At 42.3% G+C, this 16,695-nt stretch overlaps 1 protein-coding gene across 1 annotated transcript in view; it reads right to left on the reverse strand.

Annotated features, from left to right (window-relative positions):
- Positions 1 to 16,695, reverse strand: part of LOC129836021 (inactive tyrosine-protein kinase 7-like) — a 190,290-nt gene that overhangs the window by 23,473 nt on the left and 150,122 nt on the right. Inside the window, exon 6 of the mRNA XM_055901759.1 lies at positions 11,626 to 11,756. Coding sequence (XP_055757734.1) covers positions 11,626 to 11,756 — 131 coding nt within the window. The remainder of the gene's footprint in view (positions 1 to 11,625; positions 11,757 to 16,695) is intronic.

Consider the following 16,695-nt stretch of genomic DNA (forward strand, 5'->3'; position numbering starts at 1 on the left):
GACAACAAAACATTTGCAAAAGTTGCACAATTACCGGGAGTGATGGGGGTAACTTCTTGTTGCGCGCGGTGCTCTAGTTCAGAACGGTTGTGAAGCTCAGAGCCAGAGTTCTGATGTCATGTATAGCATGTTACTGTATGGCCACTACGTTCCAATTTAGGAGCTTATCAGTGCCCAAATCGGCTATTTTCAACTTGTATACACGTACGAGTGCGAAGGGTTAAACTTGTCCCAAAAACACTGAACCCGGATCGGTGTGACACAATTACAGTTTAATGCCTTAAGGCAGGTGTTCCCAAACTTTTTCACTCTGGCCCCCCTTCCAGCATTGGGGAACATACAGTTGAAGTCGGAAGTTTCCATACACCTTAGCCAAATACATTTAAACTTAGTTTTTCACAATTCCTAGTAAAAATGCCCTGTATAAGGTCAGGTAGGATCACCACTTTATTTTAAGAATGTGACATGTCAGAATAATAGTAGAGAGAATGATTTATTTCAGCTTTTATTTATTTCATCACATACCCAGTGGGTCAGAAGTTTACATACACTCAATTAGTATTTGGTAGCATTGCCTTTAAATTGTTCAACTTGGGTCAAACGTTTCGGGAAGCCTTCCACAAGCTTCCCACAATAAGTTGGGTGAATTTTGGCCCATTCTTCCTGACAGAGCTGGTGTAACTGAATAAGGTTTGTAGCCCTCCTTGTTCGCACACACTTTCTCAGTTCTGCCAACAAATTTTCTATAGGATTGAGGTCAGGGCTTTGTGATGGCCACTCCAATACCTTGACTTTGTTGTCCTTAAGCCATTCAAGTATGCTTGGGGTCATTGTCCATTTGGAAGACCCAATTGCGACCAAGCTTTAACTTCCTGACTGATGTCTTGAGATGTTTCTTCAATATATCCACATCATTTTCCTCCCTCATGATGCCATCTATTTTGTGAAGTGCACCAGTCCTTCCTGCAGCACCCCCACACCATGATGTTGACACCCCCGTGCTTCACGATTGGGATGTTGTTCTTCAGTTTGCAAGCGCCTCCTTTTTTCCTCCAAACATAACGATGGTCATTATAGCCAAACAGTTCTATTTTTGTTTCATCAGACCAGAGGACATTTCTCCAAAAAGTACAATCTTTGTCCCCATGTGCAGTTGCAAACCGTAGTCTGGCATTTTAATGGCGGTTTTGGAGCACTGGCTTTTTCCTTGCTGAGCTGCCTTTCAGGTTATGTCGATATAGGACTCCTGTTACTGTGGATATAGATACTTTTGTACCCGTTTCTTCCAGCATCTTCACAAGGTCTTTTGCTGTTGTTCTGGGATTGATTTGCACTTTTCACACCAAAGTACATTCATCTCTAGGAGACAGAACGCGTCTCCTTCCTGAGTGGTATGACGGCTGCGTGGTCCCATGGTGTTTATACTTGCATACTATTGTTTGTACAGATAAATGTGGTACCTTCAGGCGTTTGGAAATTGCTCCCAAGGATGAACCAGATTTGTGGAGGTCTACACTTTTTTTTCCTGAGGTCTTGGCTGATTTCTTTGATTTTCCCATGATGTCAAGCAAAGAGGCACTGAGTTTGAAGGTAGGCCTTGAAATACATTCACAGGTACACCTCCAATTGACACAAATTATGTCAATTAGCCTATCAGAAGCTTCTAAAGCCATGGCATCATTTTCTGGAATTTCCCAAGCTGTTTAAAGGCACAGTCAACTTAGTGTATGTAAACTTCTGACCCACTGGAATTGTGACACAGTGGATTATAAGTGAAATAATCTGTCTGTAAACAATTGTTGGAAAAATGACTTGTGTCATGCACAAAGTAGATGTCCTAACTGACTTACCAAAACTATTGTTTGTTAACAAGAAATTTGTGGAGTGGTTGAAAAACGAGTTTTATTGACTCCAACCTAAGTTCCGACTTCAACTGTATTTCAATGCCATTTTACATCTAATTTTCTTGCAATTATATACATTTTGCCATGTCTAATGTGTATCAAACATTACAACAAAATCTATGGGCAAAAAAAACCTAGCTAAAAAAACGTTAGCTGACATGGGCTGATCTGGACATTTCTGACAAGTTATAAATAGTTCTAAGGTATGCAATGACTGACATGATGAGGAAAACTGATTATGCACTATCCAATTTCGAAATTGTACCTTGTGAATTCCACTATTACAACTTTCAAGAGTAAATTGAATGCCGGAATGAGCCCTCTCCCCCCCTGCCTGCCCCACAGTTTGGGAACCACTGCCTTAAAGGATTAGCAATAGATTAGGTGAATAAAGGTATTTAAATGGAGCTTTGGTTCACTCGGGTTAAGACTGCAGAGACCCCCTGTATGAGACCCAGTTAGGGCCCAGGTACAGAAAATGGACTGAAACAAGGAGGTACTACTTCCCGGACTTGTCCAATCAGAAATGTACATTTTAGTTTTTCGTTGCATTTTAAAACTTTTTCATCTCCAATGACATGTATTTTTTTTTACACACAATTATCTCCAGTAACATGTTGTTTTTTTACACACAATTACTCAAATCCAGTTGATATTCATTGAGGCAATTTAGGTCATATCTCACCTGCTGTCAACTTGCCACATGCCACCCCATGTCGCCCAATAACCGCATTATTCAAATCAGCCCACATTCTCTTTTCTAACAAAGCCATACATGATAATGTGTGTGTGTGTACATGCATGCATGCATGTGAGCTCCTGCGTGTGTGTGTGGCCTCTACAATGAGTCTGAAACAGCTGGAAGGCGGGAGGGAGGAAGGAAGCAGGGGAGGAAACAGCTTCTGAGGGAGGAGAGGGGAGCAGGAAGCAGCATACCGCCTGTGGAGGATACAGCTGGGGCGTATGTCAACAAGGGAATGGGATTATCACAGGAGATATCTGCCCCTAAGTGAAGGAGTGATAAAGTGCAGGAGTGAGAGAGAGGGGTAGAGAAAGAAAGAGGTTGTGGGGCTGACACTGCCATATATCGTCCATTCCAACTGGCAGGCAGCTCTGTATACAGTAAGTGGAATGTGATCAGGAGCTCTACAGTTAAGACTCACAAGACTGCCTCTCTTTCTTTCATTACTAATGTGAGCTACTACAGTAGGTGCAGCTCCTAACTGGAAGTCATTAGCTGTGTATTGCCAAACATGCCTCTCAAAGCAGGTCACCAGTTTGATTCTTACCAGGTTAACATAAGCACAGTCCCAAATGACCCCTTATTCTCTACATAGTGCACGACTTTTGACCAGGGACCAATGGGCCCTTCGAGAGCTTGGGACGTTACGGTCCTATCTGCAAAAAGATGATTCTGAGGTAATTGGCTTACATTTCTGAACCCTCAGTGGTTTGAATGGTGTCAGAAATGTTTATCTTGTATTCTTTTGAACTGAACATGAATTGGGGTATTTAGAGTCCTGTCTCGGTAGAGAACGTAGAACAGAACAAGGCTATGTCAATCACAAAAATTTGAAAAAAAAATGCAGATAGAACCTTATAGTCCCAAGCTCTCGCCTTTTCAAAGGTAGTGCACTATATAGGGAATAGACTGCCATTTGAGACTCATTATAGTTAAGATGTAAAGAACGCACCACATTCTTCAGCAGATGAAAGGGAGTGTGTGTGCGTGCGTGCCTGTGTGTGTGTGTTTAAACAGAGTGACTGTTTAAACTTGTCCCAAAAACGCTGAACCCGGATCGGTGTGACACAATTACAGTTTAATGCCTTCAGGGATTAACAACAGATTAGGCGAATTAAGGTATGTAAATGGACTGTGGTTCACTGGGTGAAGACTGCAGAGGCCCCTGTATAGTGCCCATGAAAAGTCCCGGGGGCCACAGTAACTGAGGTACACTAGGGACTGGGAGGGGTGTGACACTTGATCCATCATCAGAAAACAAACGTTACCTGGGTCATGTTCATAAGGCCCAAAATGGAAGAAAATGGACTGAAACAGGGACGTACTACCTGGACTTGTCTAATCAGAAACTTTCACTTAAGTTTTCCGTTTGCGTTTAAAAACGTTTTCCATTGTGTGCCCTAATGAACACAACTCAGATTACCTGCTTAATAGATGCATCTCCAGTGAAATGTATGTTTATACACAATTACTAAAATCCATATGAAAGCTGCCAAAGAGCGTGGGGACAAGCATACATCCGCTACGACAAGCTCATTGTCCACCCTCCCTCCCAAAATCATGGGAGGAGTAAGAGAGCTAAGCTTCCGGGTCAGTAGCTTCAGCCCAACATTACAAACACACACATACACACACACACATACCAACTGACACTCAAGTGCCTGATTGACTGACTCTATTAGCCAAACAATGTTTGTATTTTAATTTTAATGTTCTTCTCCATATTATGTCTATTTACGATAAGCTACCCAGGAAAGGGTAGCCCATATTAATAATAGCCTATATGAATATATGTAGTCATTCATGAAATCAATAACATTCATATACTGGCCATCTCAAACTCACTAAGATAATTTGATGTTACAGCAGTAGCAATACAAGGATATAACATCTACAGAAAAGACAGGAATGCCTATGGGGGAGGTTTTGCTGTATATGTTCAGAGCCATAATCTTGTAAAGCTTAAAGAATATCTCATGTCAAATGTTGTTGAAGTGTTGTCGTTGCAAGGTCACCTGCCTCATCTAAAACCTCTTCTTTTGGGGTGCTGCTATAGGCTACCAAGTGCTAACAGTCAGTATTTTGATAATACGTTTGCAATGCTTGATAATGTGTGTGATGCTAACAGAGGGGTTTATTTTCTGGGTGACCTGAGCATTGACTGGTTAAGAACAAGCTGTCCTCTCAAGCTTCTAATTGTGACTAAGGCCTGTAATATAACCCAGGTTATCACTAAACCAACTATAGTGCATACCAACAGTGTTTGATCTGTGACATCCACTTGTATTGATCATATCTTCACAAATGCTGCAGAACTTTGCGCCAAAACAATATCAGTTCCCATTGGCTGTAGTGACCATAACATTGTGGCAATAACAAGGAAAACCAAAGTGCCAAAAGTTGGACCTAAAGTAATTTATTAAAAAAACATACAAAATGTTTTCTCAGGGCTCTTTTGTTGAAGATGTAAAACATTTACAGTACCAGTCAAAAGTTTGGACACACCTACTCATTCAAGGGTTTCTCTTTATCTTTACTATTTTCTACATCGTAGAACAATAGTGAAGACATCAACACTATGAAATAACACATATGGAATCATGTAGTAACTTGAAACACGAGTAGCGTACAGACATGGAACACAAACAGAGTCAATAACGCCTAGGGAAAGAACCAAAGGGAGTGGCAGTTATAGGGAAGGTAATCAGGAAGGTGAGCCTGATGAGGCGCTGGTGTGCGTAATGATGGCAACAGAGGTGCGTAACAATAAGCAGACTGGCTACCTCAAGCAACGGAGGGGGAGTATACGTGACGGTACCCCCTCCCTGACGTGCGGCTCCAGCCTCAGGACGCTGACCAGAGGGACAGTCCCAGGGACCAGGCCGATCGCTTCTGCTGAGGTGTGGGAACTTGTCGAGCCAGCTGAGGCATGGGAGCCTGACGAACCGGCTGAGGCATGGGAGCCTGACGAACCGGCTGAGGCATGGGAGCCTGACGAACCGGCTGAGGCATGGGAGCCTGACGAACCGGCTGAGGCATGGGAGCCTGACGATCCAACCGAGTCTCGTGAACCTGTCGAGCTAGGTGAGGCAAGGAAGCCTGACAAACTAGCTGAGGCAACCTCGGTAACTTCGGCCACGGACAGGTGACGGGCCAACCGAGTTTTGTAAACCTGACGAGCCAGCAGAGGCATGGAAGCCCTACGAGCCAGCCTAGGCATTCCTGGTAGCTCCGATAGCGAAACCCGGACCCAACGTCACCTACCAAAACAAAAACCAAAAACCACTACCTGATGCTCCCCTTTGGTGAGGCGTTATTCTGTAACGTGTACGCTGGGAGTTGGGAAGCAAGTACGGGATGTGTATCGAATAAATTAACATAGAACAAAACAAGAAACACAAGTAGCATACAGACATGGAACACAAACAGAGTCAATAACATCTAGTGAAAGAACCAAAAAGAGGGAAGGTAATCAGGAAAGTAATCAGGAAGGTGATGGAGTCCAGGTGAGTCTGATGAGGCGCTGGTGCACGTAACGATGGTGACAGGTGTGCGTAATAATAAACAGACTGGCCACCTCGAGCGTCGGAGAGCAACTATAGACAAAGGAGATGATTGTTGACTACAGGAAAAAGATGACAGAGCACACCCCCATTCTCATCGAGGGGCTGTAGTGGAGCAGATTGAGAGCTTCATGTTCCTTGGTGTCTACATCACCAACAAACTAACATGGTCCAAGCACACCAAGACAGTCGTGAAGAGGGCACGACAAAACCTATTCCCCCTCAGGAGACTGAAAAGATTTGACATGTGTCCTATATAGTCTCGCTATTGTTATTTTACTGCTGCTCTTTAATTACTTGTTACTTTTATTTCTTATTCTTATTTGTACTGCATTGTTGGTTAGGGGCTCGTATTCGGCGCATGTGACTAATAACATATGATTTGATATGTGACATAACTAAAAAAGTGTTAAACAAATCAAAATATATTTTACATTTGAGATACTTCAAAGTAGCCACCCTTTGCCTTGATGACAGCTTTGCACAATCTTGGCATTCTCTCAACCAGCTTCATGAGGTAGTCACCTGGAATGCATTTGAATTAACAGGTGTACCTTGTTAATTTGTGGAATTGATTTCCTTCTTAATGCATTTGAGCCAATCAGTTGAGTTGTGACATGGTAAATGGTGACAACTTTGAAGAATCTGAAATATAAAATATATTTTGATTTGTTTAACACTTTTTTGGTTACTACATGATTCCATATATGTTATTTCATAGTTGTGACGTCTTCACTATTATTGTACAATGCTGAAAATAGTAAAAAATAATGAAAAATCCTAGAATGAGTAGGTGTGTTCAAACTTTTGACTGGTACTGTATGTATTTACAGTATGTGTGTATTGAGGATATTGTACTGTTTTATTCACATGTTTTCAAGTACTGGTTACAAATCATGCAATCTGATTATTGCATAGATATTGTATATGATGTGTGTAAAATACTTTTTGGAAGATTGTACTGATTATGATGAGCTAAACGAAATGACAGATACTATATTTTTGGCACCATGTATGTTGACATCATACAATGCATTCTGGTTGTCACAAACGTCTGTCAGACCAAAGATGTTATAACAAAACGATGTGAAGGGATGGTTCACTCGACTGACTTAGATTGTAAATATCGTTACTCAGGGTTGTCAGCTCAGACAGTGGTTTTATTTTGCTTTAGCTTGCAAACATCTTCTGTGTTTGTCCCATATTTATTGATAATAATAGCACTATTTCCTGCATCATATCCCCCCACGATACCTTCCCCCATTCCTACCCCTCATGGACTTGAAATCTCCCACAAATGAAATGAACCCACCCACAAACCCTCTTAAAATGGTTTCACCAAAATCTGGCAACCCTGTTTAGCTTTCACGCTACAGTTAGGCTAGGCAGTAGGCTTGTATTTGAGGTGATGATCTGTGAGGTGATCAAATTTGATCTTATTTGTGATTTGTCAAAAACTGTAAACGACTTAAGTAATGTGCTCCGGTTCTTGTATACACCGTAACAAGTACATCAAAGATTTGTAATATGTTGAAAAGTGGCTAAACTAAGTTAATATTTTTCGGACTTTGTTTATTTGCGTCTCATAGTGAATGGCATTCTGGGATTAGGGAGTTTTCGCCTGTCAAACATAAACAAAACATGGTTGCCATCATAAAGAATGTAGCTGCTGTTAGCATAGCTTACACGACTCTCTTTTCTAAAAAAATTACATTTTCCTATGTACTCACCAGAGATGTGGTACATTGTAAACTCGTCTAGCTGTTAGGTCGCTAACTTCTGTTTTGTTTTTTTGTCAGCGCAACCTGGTATTTAGACTGGTTTATGGAATGAGTTTGGCTGTGGATGTGTTCCGTGTGATGCTTGGATGATGAAGTTCGCATACGTTTTTTTACAATAAAAGGTGAGATTGTTGTGAAGTCCTTTATTTCCAATCAGTACAAAACATTATTTAGATGCTTTTCAGACAACAATGCTGTTTAGACGTGTTTGTTGCATCATACGTTCTGTTGCTATTGTTCCAATCACATATTTGCGATGGTACGCTGCAGGGACCACTTAACAATGATACCCTCAAACACCAAGTTAGACACAGCTAATTTCAAAATAGACCATCATCACTGTCAACTGTGACTGATAATTATTCACGTTTTACTGGTGAAACTGCATCTGCATGCCAATCATTTGATTGATCTCAAATCAGTGTCATGGGAATAGCCAATGCATTTCAATCTTATTGAATTACTATTTTGTGAGCGGATTAGAGCAAATGTTTAAAAAAAAACTTTTAGCCTTTCTTATATTTTGTTTCAGTCAAAGCATACATCCTGAATAGGGGCGGGCTCTGTTGAGTGTTGGCGCATGATTGGATGATAATTTTTTGGGGACTATTCAGCTTCAACTAACCATCCTAAAATCTCATTAGAAATGAGGTGTTTTTGATGTAACAGTAACATTATAGGTCTACTATGCTATTATATTCTGTTCTGTTATGTAAACCACAAATGAATCGTTATGTCATCTTGCGAGACATTGATTCAGCTTTGATCTAACTTTACTAAACGAGCACCACTGTGAGAAGTGATAATCTTCTATTTGTAATGATAACAATAAGAAGAAGAAGTAGGACTATTAGGCGTAGGCAACAGATCTTGGTGAGTGTTATTTTAAACGATTGCAGCACTCTTCGTGGTTCTGAATTGACAACACCAAGATCACGCAATGATGAAAAAGAAGTTGAACCAACTTGTGGTGCTGAAGGATAGCTGAATGATAGTTCTGCAGTTAGGCCACTTAAGGAAAAAGCCTAAATATGCGTAAGTCTACGTGTTTCAGCTATATGTAGGCTATAGCCTAATGTAAGTATAAATAAATATAGCACTGTATGCGAGGAGAGCTTTAGCTGCAGGTAGGCATTTCACTGTATTGTTTTAGCTTACACCATGTATAATCAATAAACGTTGATTTGATTAGCTTGAACACATGCTTACAATATACCTTATTACAGAATAAGAATTTAAAAAAACTGAGGTGAACTGTCAATTTATTGAATTGATTTGCATAGATTAAATCATCAAATCACTTGACCAAGTAGTGAAAATAAATCATTACTACGCAGAATTGAAGGCAATTCATTTAAAAACAGCAATAAAATCAAGCTTTTGGTGTGGTGTAATGCATCTCAAAAAACTAGAACCTAAATGCATTATTACCTCCAACTTGGATATATTCAACCAATAGCCATTACAAGCTAAACATCCCAAGCAGGGTAACAGCAACCTCCAGAGAGGGTCAGGGTCCTTGGGCTTTGCGGTAGCCACTCTGGTTGTGGGTGTCCTCGTCACTACGGTGTCACTGTAACCAAGTGGTCAAATATCATTCTGAGTTCCACTGCACAAGAGAGGGTCCGTGGAGTTTTATGAAATATAATTAATTTCGAATTTATCCAAATTAATTTTCCTGTTTGTTCTCAAATTGAAAAATATGAGGGAGCGCCGCTCATCTGCTCTCCGGCAGCACTACAACCCTGGTCACTACAAAGATACAGGCATTCTTCTTTTTTTGGTTTTGTATTTTCACCCCTTTTTTCTCCCCAATTTAGTGGCATCCAATTGGTAGTAGTTACAGTCTTGTCTCATCGCTGCAACTCCCGTACGGACTCGGGAGAGGCGAAGAGCCATGCGTCCTCCGAAACACAACCCAACCAAGCCGCACTGCTTCTTGACACAATGCCCATCCAACCCGGAAGCACCAATGTGTCGGAGGAAACACCGTACACCTGGCGACCGTGTCAGCGTGCACTGCGCCCGGCCCGCCACAGGAGTCGCAAGTGCGCGGATGAGACAAGGATATCCCTGCCGCCCAAACCCGCCCCTAACCCGGACGACGCTGGGCCAATTGTGCGCCGCCCCATGGGTCTCCCGGTCACGGCCGGCTGCGACAGAGCCTGGACTCGAACCCAGAATCTCTAGTGGCACAGCTAGCACTGCGATGCAGTGCCTTAAACCACTGCGCCACTCGGGAGGCCTCAGGCCTTCTTCTTAACTCTGTTGCCAGAGAGGAAGGAAACAAACCGCTCAGGGATTTCACCATGAGGCCAATGGTGACTTTAAAAAAGTTTGAGTTTAATGGCTGTGATTGGAGAAAACTGAGGATGGATCAACAACATTGTAGTTACTCCACAATACTAACCTAAATGACAGAGAGAAAAGAGGGAAGCCTGTACAGAATACAAATATTACAAAACATGCATACTGTTTGCAAAAAGGCACTAAAGTAATACTGCAAAAAATGTGGCAAAGCAATTCATTTTTTGTCCTGAATACTAAGAGTTATGTTTGGGGCAAATGCAATACAACACATTACTGAGTCCCACTCTCAATATTTTCAAGCATAGTGGTGGCTGCATCATGTTATAGGTATGCTTGTAATCGTTAAGGGCTGGGGAGTCTTTGTAGAATAAAAAATAAATGGAATGGAGCTAAGCACAGGAAAGATCCTAGAGGAAAACCTGGTTCAGTCTGCTTTCTACCAGACACTGGGAGATGAATTCACCATTCAGCAGGACAATAACCAAATCTACACTGGAGTTGCATACCAAGATGACAGTGAATGTTCCTGAGTGGCCGAGTTACAGTTTAGACTTCTATGGCAAGACCTGAAAATGGTTGTCTAGCAAGGATCAACAACCAATTTAACTGAGCTTGAAGAACTTTGAAAAGCAAAAATGGGCAAATGTTGCACAATCAGGTGTAGAAAGCTCTTAGAGCCTTACCCAGAAAGACTCAAAGCTGTAGTCGCTGCCAAAGGTGATGCTACAAAGGGGTGTGAATAATTATGTAAATTAGATATTTCTGTATTTAATTTTCAATACATTTGTAAACATTTCTAAAAACATGTTTTCACTTTGTCATTATGGGGTATTGTGTGTAGATGGTAAGCATTTTTTTTATTTTTTTTAACATTTTTAAATTCAGGCTGTAACACAACAAAATGTGGGTATGAATACTTTTTGAAAAGGCACAGTAGCCATGTTATTTTTGATCGTTTGTGTTATTCATTACTCACTGCATAATTATTCCTTGAGCCATTATAATAAAATACATTTAAAAAAGATTTATCTTCAACTCTGCATTGTTGGAAAAGGACCCGTAAAGGTAGCATTTCACTGTTAGTCTACAACTGTTGTTTACGAAGCATGTGACAAATAAAACATTTAATTGATTGATTTGATTCTATCAGTGTATCGGTGTTTTGTTACTTGTCGTGTTTTATGTTTTTGTGTGGATCCCAGGAAGTATAGCTGCTGCTTCGACACTGCCATATATTCTCCATTCCACACATTCAATCAGGTGTGTGTGTGTGTGTGTTTACGTCTGCATGTGTGTGTGTATCTGCGTGTATGTTAGTGTAGTACCTGCTATGAGGAGGGAGGCCTCCAGCGTGACGTCGGGGCCCCGGGGCCCTCTACCCACACACCTGTAGGAGCCAGTGTTTCTGGGCTTCACCTGGGTGATTATCAGGGTGCCGTTGGTGTACACGATCACTCTATGGAGAGAGGAGAGGAGAGGGGACTCAGATGAACATCAATAATGCCATTCACTTGCTGATACTCTCAACCAAACCAGAGTACAAATGCAGAAACTGAAGAAGGTACTTACATTAAAGGACAATTTCACCCCAAAATTGTCCCAAAATGCATCATACAGGGATGATTTCTGTATTTTGAAAATGACATATCTTGAAAACTTGAGTACCGACAAGCAAAATTTTTTGGACTATGTCAACAACGGACTAATGAAACAAATACCAAAAGATAGTTTTTGGGTGGAATTTTCCTTTAATAGAATAGGTTTAGCTATGCAAAGACATATTTTGAAAAGGTGATTTTACAGTATGCACTCAGGGTAATACCCTTTTCACACTACCATGCCGACCTGAACCATACTGTGTTGGCTTTGCTGGCTTGGATATTTTCTTTTCAAACGGTCCTTTCCAGCAGGGTTCCAGCTGTGGTGGATTCGTAACCAGGCCAACTCAGAACAGCTTGGCTCGGCTCAGTGCGAAAAGGGTATGTGTCTATTCTATCGGGCCCAGTGTACGCCATGCCACTTTTCTGGCCCCTGGTAGAGAAAGAGGAGTATCGGTGTGTGTGATGGAGCGGATAAAGACTCTTAACTGTCTGACCTTTTGTCAGCTCAAAGTCTGACAGCCAAGGAGCTTCACATCCAATAACAACACAGAGAACAAGACAGACTGGCACACCAGTATTATCTATTCTTCCCTCATAGCAATATGATACTCGGTTTCACTGGCTAGCTACTAGACGGACTGCCATTTAAAGCTACAGCCTAAGATTGGTATATCTGTTTTTAAACTTTTAAATGAATGATATATAGCCGTTGATTCTTGAATATTAGTTTATTTTTTAAAATACCAGAATGTGGCTTTAAAATAAGTGAAATGTGCAGTGAGAGAAAAATGCTAATCGCCAAGGCTAGTGCCATGTAATACACATAGGTGCAATTTTTAGGTCCCACATACTACATGTATGTAGTATGACTTGCACGTAAATGATTTGTGAAGCATTTATGTTGTGCTTATGCATGCTTCGTGAATTGCCTATAATAAGCCTTTATATTATATACGTTTTTGTTCGTTTAGAGTACATTCGAGTATTACTTTATTTTATTTTTTATTTATTTATTTATTATTTTACCCCCCTTTCTCCCCAAATTTCGTGGTATCCAATCGCTAGTAATTACTATCTTGTCTCATCGCTACAACTCCCGTACGGGCTCGGGAGAGACGAAGGTCGAAAGCCATGCGTCCTCCGAAGCACAACCCAACCAAGCCGCACTGCTTCTTAACACAGCACGCCTCCAACCCGGAAGCCAGCCGCACCAATGTGTCGGAGGAAACACCGTGCACCCGCCCCCCTCGGTTAGCGCGCACTGCGCCCGGCCCGCCACAGGAGTCGCTGGAGCGCGATGAGACAAGGATATCCCTACCGGCCAAACCCTCCCTAACCCGGACGACGCTATGCCAATTGTGCGTCGCCCCACGGACCTCCCGGTCGCGGCCGGCTGCGACAGAGCCTGGTCGCGAACCCAGAGATTCTGGTGGCGCAGCTAGCACTGCGATGTAGTGCTCTAAGACCACTGCGCCACCCGGAAGGCCCGAGTATTACTTTATTGACAGAAACGTGGGAAAATGATACAAAAGTAAAGACTATTTTCAACACGGTCTGTAACCTAAAAAAAAGTAATCACCCAGTTCTCAATCTACCTGTCTGCATGACTGCCTTGTGGCTTCTCTGGGGAACAGGGATATTTCTACACTATACTCAGGCTTTATTCGCTGGTAAGTGGAAAATTAGCTTTGGGAAATGAGCTCTATTTTTGAGCACAGATATGGGGGTGAACGTTCGGGAGGGGGGGGGGGGGGGGTGCTGTCGTTCCAAGGAGACATCTTAAAGAACAGGTGAGCATAATGAGACACAGACATTGTAGGTTCTCTCTGATAGGGATGTGCACGGCAGTTCCACCGTTCGTTATGATCTTAACTCCAACCCGGAAGGACTCTCGACATTTACGCTGCTCGTTCCGTGGGGAAGCGAATGCTCCTACCACTGTCTCTCCCATGCATCTTTGACCGGTGTTTGGCTTACTGCCCCGCATAGTGCTTGTATCCACAGCACTAACTTGCGAGGTGGTGATCTCCCACTCGTTTAGTAAAGTGCATCCAGGGTCCATACGGTGAGCAAGTTCCCCCTGCCTTCTCTCTGTTTATCGTACTGGTGCGTGTGTGATCAAGTGTGTGTTGATTGTGTGTGTTTGCCATTTCACTGGCGGAGCTTGTTTCTTGTTTTCGGGAAGGCGGGTGTGGGTTGTGTTTGCGAACTCATTTTTAGCTCACAACAAGCTTGTAGCGTGGCTAATACTAGACAGAAAACCACTGCAAAGCTCAATGCGGAAGAGGAATATGACCTGTATCGAGCACTCCACTCCACCACTCGATCAACAAAACTAGCTCTATAAAGAGCTGATAGAGCTGCAGGAAAATAACTAAGTCTGTCCTGCTTATTTCTCTCCAATTTTGTGCACACATTTGTTTACATCCCTGTTAGTGAGAATTTCTCCTTCGCCAAGATAATCCATCCACCTGACAGGTGTGGCATGTCAAGAACCTGATTAAACAGTATGTTCATTACACATGTGCACCTTGTGCTGGGAACAATTAAAGGCCACTCTAAAATGTGCAGTTTTGTCACACAACATAATGCCACAGATGTTTCAAGTTTCGAGGGAGTGTGCAATTGGCATGCTGACTGCAGGAATGTCCACCAGAGCTGTTGCCAGATAATGAAATGTTTCTATCTATATGAAACTGAGGAGTATTTCTGTCTGTAATAAAGCCCTTTTTTGGGGAAAAACTCATTCTGATTGGCTGGGCCTGGCTCCCCAGTGGGTGGGCCTGGTTCCCAAGTGGGTGGGCGTATGCCCTCACTGCCCACCCATGGCCGCACCCCTGCCCAGTCACGTGAAATCCATAGATTAGGACCTAATGAATTCATTTCAATTGACTTAATTCCTTACATGAACTGTAACTCAGTAAAATTATTGAAATTGTTGCATTTCTATTTTTGTTCAGTATGATGTACACGGTCCGCCCCATAAAAAGACTGGTAGCCGACCTTCACGTGTGTAGCTTGTTGTTTATGTTGGCCAATCAAAGCGGCAAAGAGGCTCAATGTGTAGCAAGTCGAGTGAGAGTTCACTAATGCAACGCAAGATGGAAGAAAATGAAGGAATTGAGAAGGAGATAAGGAAATGAGAAGGAGTAGGCGACAACGAGCCACCAACAGGTAGGCTGTTGTTTTATCTGAATAGGTTTGGGGAGAAAGCGCAACATATGGCCTCAATCAGCCTAGCTAGATACAGCTGGCTCGCTCTTCCTCCATCTGCTCACTCCTTAGCTCGCTCCCATCTCACACATACCACCCCCCTTCGCATAGTGCCTGCCTCTCTCCCTCGCGCAGCAGTACCAGTCAAAAGTTTGGACACACTTACTCAGTCAAGGGTTTTTCTTTATTTTTACTATTTTCTACATTGTAGAATAATAGTGAAGACATCTTAACTATGAAATAACACATATGGAATCATGTAGTAAACCCAAAAAGTGTTAAACAAATCAAAATATATTTTATATTTGAGATTCTTCAAAGTAGCCACCCTTTGCCTTGATGACAGGTTTGCACACTCTTGGCATTCTCTCAACCAGCTTCACCTGGAATGCTCTTGAAGGAGTTCCCACATATGTGACCGACCACCTTAAATCTGTCTTATGTAGGTGTAGCTGCTTTTATCCAGTGTTTTTTACATTGGATAAAAGCAGAGACAGAGCTACAAAGTGGTATATCATACACTGCATTTGAGGAACAATTGGAAAGTCATTCTGCTTTGAAAGTTGATAAACTTGTAACTTCCCTTTTGAGAAAATGGCCTTTGAATGTTTTGGTACACACTGGCAAGCTCTTCTTTGCCGGATATCCGACACAAAAAAAATATGATAATATTTAATTATTTAAAACCCCCCCACCCCTACTCTCTGATAACACACCATGTCTACACAGACACACGCAATCACACACACACACACACACACACACACACACACACACACACACACACACACACACACACACACACACACACACACACACACACACACTTTTCAGCAGCTTAGAACAAACCCTTCTATTTTGGTAGCTTTTATTTTGGTACACCAATGATCTCACCCATGAGGCTAAAATCGTATTTTTTTTCTCAACTCTAAACAACCTCGAAAATCCAGTGAGATTCCAGGTTCTCCTGGTTTCAAACATCTGAATCAAATTAACATCAAATATTATTCACATATATCCCCTTCAGCTGGGTCTACCATCCAGGTACAAGGCCAGCAGTCAAAGCCCCTACAAGAAAGAAGTGCTCCCCAGATATTACACCAGAAGAGATCAAAAAACCCAGATACCCACAAACACACACAAACCCCTTAGGCTGCTCTAAGACACCGCAGCCTGAGATCCCTGTTCACTTCATTGGAGACAGCAAGAGATGTGTGTACAATACAAACACAGCTGAACATATAAGCTGTGTGTGTGTGCGCACATGTGCGCATGTGCCAAGGTTATTATAGTAAACAAAAACTAATCATAAAAAAAAAAAAACATTTTTAGCGGGGCCTCCCGAGTGGCGCAGTGGTCTAAGGCACTGCATCGTAGTGCTTGAGGAATTACTACAGACCCAGGTTCAATCCCGGGCTTGAAGAATTACTACAGACCCAGGTTCAATAAAGTGCCACAGCTGATCGCAACTAGGAGACCTATGAGACGGTGCACAATTGGCCCAGCTTCATCCGGGTTAGGGGAGGATTTGTCCCATGGCGCTCTAGCGACTCCTGTTGCCGGCCGGGCGCATGCACGCTG

The sequence above is a fragment of the Salvelinus fontinalis genome, chromosome 37, assembly GCF_029448725.1.
Source record: "Salvelinus fontinalis isolate EN_2023a chromosome 37, ASM2944872v1, whole genome shotgun sequence".
NCBI lineage: Eukaryota > Metazoa > Chordata > Actinopteri > Salmoniformes > Salmonidae > Salvelinus > Salvelinus fontinalis.